Genomic DNA, 5,000 nt, shown 5'->3' with positions numbered 1-5,000 from the left:
TAAGTTTATACATTGGTGTTAGAATATTATATACTCTTCCAGCAGGGTAAATATCATCGATCAGGGTAGCTCGATCAGCTCCCTGAGAGAGAGAGAGAGAGAGAGAGAGAGGGAAGAGGACATTAAATGGTTTATTGATTTAAAAAGAATTACAATATTATTTCTTTGTTAATTTCTTTTTTCTAAAAACTGATCTCCTCTTTTTACATTTCCTATTACCTTCTGTTACTTCTTTCGAATGAATACATAATATTCTTTGGAAGCTTGAATTTCAAGTGAATGGCCTCTGTGGGCCTGTTCCATATGCATAGGGTGCATCTTCTGAATAATAATAATAATAATAATAATAATAATAATAATAATAATAATAATAATAATAATAATAATAATAATAAAAAAAAAAATAAACAGCCAGTCAAGAATTCATCGAAGGTGGTTAAATCAAGCTTATGAAAAATATACTTTGTTATATTTTTGTAATTTATATATATATATATATATATATATATATATATATATATATATATATATATATATATATATATATATAAATATATAAACCTGTACTGATTTTAGTTTTCTGTAAAAGAAAACTATTGAGATGACTATCTGTCTGTCCGCCCGCACTTTTTCTGTCCTCCCTCAGATCTTAAAATCTACTGAGACTAGAGGGCTGCAAATTGTTATTTTGATCATTCACTCTCCAATCATCAAACATACCAAATTGCAGTCTTCTAGCCTCAGTAGTATTTATTTTATTTAAGGTTAAAGTTAACCAAAATCGTGCGTCTGGCACCGCTATAGGTGCCAACAACACTGGCCATCACGGGTCCGTGGCTGAGAGTTTCATACAGCATTATACGCTGTACAGAAAACTCGATTGCGCCGAAGAAATTTTGATGCATTTTTTACTTGTTTATATTTATGTATTACAGTCCTGGCTTCATAAAAGTATAAATTTATAGCTGAGTGTTGTACTAGTTCAGATTACTAACGAATAAACTCCAGTCTTGTTATTTCTGTCCTCCGTGTGTGTGTGTGTGTGTGGTTCAAAATTTCCCTCATCTGTTCATGTTTTTCAATTTGACGCGTAATTTGTCAAACTGAATCACTATAATTTGTGTGCATTATACTTTAGATAGAATCTTTATGTAATCACATTATAACTATGCTTCTTTTCGATTTTTACCGTGACCGTTGTTCTGTTTGGTAGTTAAATGGTTAGACAGGTAAAGAGTGGACTTGTTTTAAAGAGAGTGGTTACGGTTGGTGTCACTTTTATTTTTCTTTTAAATATATCAGATTTATTCGTCCATACATAATTTATCCCTTGGGCATTGTGAAAACTGTTTAATTTATAAGGAAAAACATGAATACAATTTCTACGACACTGCTTATAAATATTGTTGCCTTCCCTTGGCTTTCAATAACAAAAATATTATTTTTATAATTATTATTATTATTATTCTTAGTATTACTACTATTTTGCTTATTCCCTGTTTTTTCATGTTGTCGATGCAAAGTTTGATAAGTATAAGGGCTTCATGTTACAAGACGAAGAATGTTTTTTATCTGCATCTATAGCTGTTGTATGAATTCGAATGTATGCTGATGCAATTGAGGAATTCTCTGTCTTCCTCCGTGTTCCCAGGGTTACAAGTACTTACCCGTTATAAGGCGACAGGCATACACTGAGACATCTCTTTCATTTGTTTATGAATCCTAAAGTCTGATGATGATGTAATTAAGGAATTCTCTTTCTTCCTCCGTGTTCCCATGGTTGCAAGAACTTACCCGTTTACAAGGCAACAAAAATAGACTGAGCTCTTTCATTTCAGTGTATGAATCCGAAAATCTAATGATGATGTAATTGGGGAATTCTCTTTCTTCTTCCTTGTTCCCATGGTTACAAAAACTTACCCAGTTATAAGCCGACAGAAATATACTGTGCCATCTCTTACATTTCAATGCTTTATTAGAACAAAGATATGTCGTTAATTACAATGACTGCAATGTAATTAATTACCGTATGACATAGCCTGAAAAGTGCAATAATTACATTTGCTCTCTTTTTTTCTTTACAGGTTTTGGTCACAAAGACTGCGATGAAAATGGGGTGTGGTTCACTCACCCAACCACGAACCAGACATGGTCCAATTACACCACTTGCATTGACTTCCCAAATTTACAGGTAAGCGAACGGATTTGAAGACCGGCACTGAGCTTCGTTGGCGTCCCTGTCCCTGTCCAGTAACTTGCACACAATATTATATACAATATATATATATATATATATATATATATATATATATATATATATATATATATATATATATATATATACATATATATATATATATATATATGTGTGTGTGTGTAACTGAATCACGAAAACATGGAACGTGATGAATATATAAATAAAGACAAAATCCACAAAGGAAAGAGAAATATATATATATATATATATATATATATATATATATATATATATATATATATATATATATATATATATATATATATATTACATTATAATGCTAAGAGATTCACAATTTCATGAAAAGAATCTTTGTAATAAAATCCACAATTATATATTAAATTTATTACTATGTAAAATAAACATAGTAATACATTTACCATATAATTGTGGATTTTATTACACATATTATAATGATATGGCTTTGTGATAAGTATATTTTCTGCAAACGTAATATGTTTTCTGTAGTTGTTAATGTGTATTTTCTAGTTCCTCATTGGACAAGTCGGTAGAGTTCTCGCTAGAGTTCTCGCCGGCCAATGAAGAATTAGAGAATTTATTTCTGGTGATAGAAATTCATTTCTCGCTGTAATGTGGTTCGGATACCACAATAAGCTGTAGGTCCCATTGCTAGGTAACCAATTGGTTCTTAGCCATGCAAAATAAGTCTAATCCTTCGGGCCAGCCCTAGGAGAGCTGTTAATCCACTCAGTGGTCTGGTTAAACTAAGGTATACTTAATTATTTTCTCTTATATTTGTTATGTGTTGTGTGTTGAAATGTCAAATCTCAGATCTTAAAAGGGTTAGTTGACTGTATGATAAGATACATTTCTCTGTGAGAGTCATGTTTGCACAGCTGGGTAGGCTTAATGTTTATTCAGGTGTCAGGTGTCCAACCAAGGTAACCCCCTTTGTTTCGAAGGGTCGTGCTAAACCATTTAAATTATCAACAAAAAGGGAGATGAGATGACAGGTCTAGATAAAATTTGTTGACCAGGGCGAGGGCAAGTGAAGGTTTGTTTCCTTAGCTACTTAAGCTGTCATTAAAAAGAGATATGGGATGACAGGTTTAGATAACAATGGTTTGTCTAAAAGTTTGTTGTTCACACAAGTGTTAAGACAGGAAATCCTCTATTAACTAAAGAGATGGGTGCTGACAGGCTAAAGAGCCCTCTTTGGCCCAGGGGGAAACCCTCCCCTATTCCTGGAGTGTCAGATTCCCAAAATGGCTCAGGGCAAGATAGATTCCTTCTAAAGTAAAATCTGGGAGGCTTTCATTGTTGTAAGAGACCTTATAGGACTTAGTTGCTCTCTCTCTCTCTCTCTCTCTCTCTCTCTCTCTCTCTCTCTCTCTCTCTCTCTCTCTCTCTCTCTCTCTCTCTTCAGAAGAGAGTAAAATTTATAACAGATTTTTGTGGTCACAGTAGTACATATCTTTTAAGGTCTGACTTTGGTGAAACTGTGTAGTCTTATAGGCGCCATATATAAAGTGTTTTGGGCTGCAGCAAAGGATTTTATAAAAGTGATATAAGCTTGTGTAAGGTAAAGTGGATTTTTGCTTATTTTTACCATGGTAAAATAAGAGTGCTAAGGAGATTTTGCCTTAGTGAAATTATTGTTGATAAATCTTTTGTGCATTTTTTTGTGTGTTCTTGTTTTGTGCATTTTCTTGTTTGTTTTTTTTTTTTTTGTTTACAATTTCATAATTTTACCCAAACTTTTGTGTTTGTGACTTAACATTTATTTGCTTAACATTTTTTATACTTTTTATACTTTAACATTGCATACTTGATTTGATTTACATTTGTTAAAATTTCCTTTTCAAATCTATAGTAATTCTTAATAGTTTGAATTTTGCTTAGTTAACATAATTTCTTGATAAATTAAAGTTTTGTGAATTAATCTTGTTTAAGAATTAATTAAATCTTGCGTAATGATGTTACCACCAAATGTTATGATGTTCTTTTCTTTTTATTGTTTTACAGTTGTTTTCAAGTAATGGTAATTTTTCAGATTGTGAATTCTAATTGTAAATTTTGAAGTTAAAAATAAAATTTTGTATTTAAAATTATTAAACACAGTGTTTCATTTGTTGACCACCAGTGAATAGGGTTGTTTGTGCATGCATAAGGCAAAGTGATAAACATGTTTTGTTCTCCTTCAGTTTACTAAAGTGAATTAAGACCAGGGAAACAATTATAGTTGTTTGATGGAGTGATGCCCTTTTTTATCTAGTATATTTTAATACCTCACACATAACTTGATAAACTTAGTTTAATTTTTCAAGTGATAAGCAAGTTTTCAAGGATCACTGTCACCTTTAGAGTGTTCAGTCATAATTTTTTTGTTACGAGGGTTCAGGTGTCTGGCTGAAGTGAGGTAAATTTTTGGATTTTGTGACGTTATTTGATAACCAGGTACTTGGTACACTTTGTGACAATATATATATATATATATATATATATATATATATATATATATATATATATATATATATATATATATATATATATATAATCACCGTGATTTATATACAAAGGAGCAAACATGCTCCAAACGTACCAATGCGTTAGCATGGTGGGGGTGGGTTGTACCGACTCATTAGTACAAATTCCCTCTCTCGACGAATAAGTACGGAAGATTCGGCATTGACTTATACCTCTCGTGGTGGCTCAGTGGTTCTGAACGTCGACTGGAAGTCGCCGGATTGTACTGCCGAGTGTTCGAGACCATTAGGTACCA

The 5,000-nt window shown here is 32.1% G+C and overlaps 1 protein-coding gene across 4 annotated transcripts in view; it reads left to right on the top strand.

The window, feature by feature from the left end:
* The window catches only part of LOC136854726 (calcitonin gene-related peptide type 1 receptor-like), a 1,171,018-nt gene that overhangs the window by 1,091,330 nt on the left and 74,688 nt on the right, over positions 1-5,000 (top strand). For all 4 annotated transcript variants that reach the window (XR_010857777.1, XM_067131316.1, XM_067131323.1 and 1 more), the window contains one exon: positions 2,085-2,191. Coding sequence is in view for 3 of the 4 variants with exons in the window: in XM_067131316.1 (XP_066987417.1) it covers positions 2,085-2,191 (107 nt within the window). In the remaining variant the exon portion in view is untranslated. The remainder of the gene's footprint in view (positions 1-2,084; positions 2,192-5,000) is intronic.

The sequence above is a fragment of the Macrobrachium rosenbergii genome, chromosome 3 (genome assembly GCF_040412425.1).
Source record: "Macrobrachium rosenbergii isolate ZJJX-2024 chromosome 3, ASM4041242v1, whole genome shotgun sequence".
Lineage (NCBI taxonomy): Eukaryota > Metazoa > Arthropoda > Malacostraca > Decapoda > Palaemonidae > Macrobrachium > Macrobrachium rosenbergii.
Note: the sequence above shows the minus strand (reverse complement) of the source record. Positions and strands in the feature narration are given on the sequence as shown.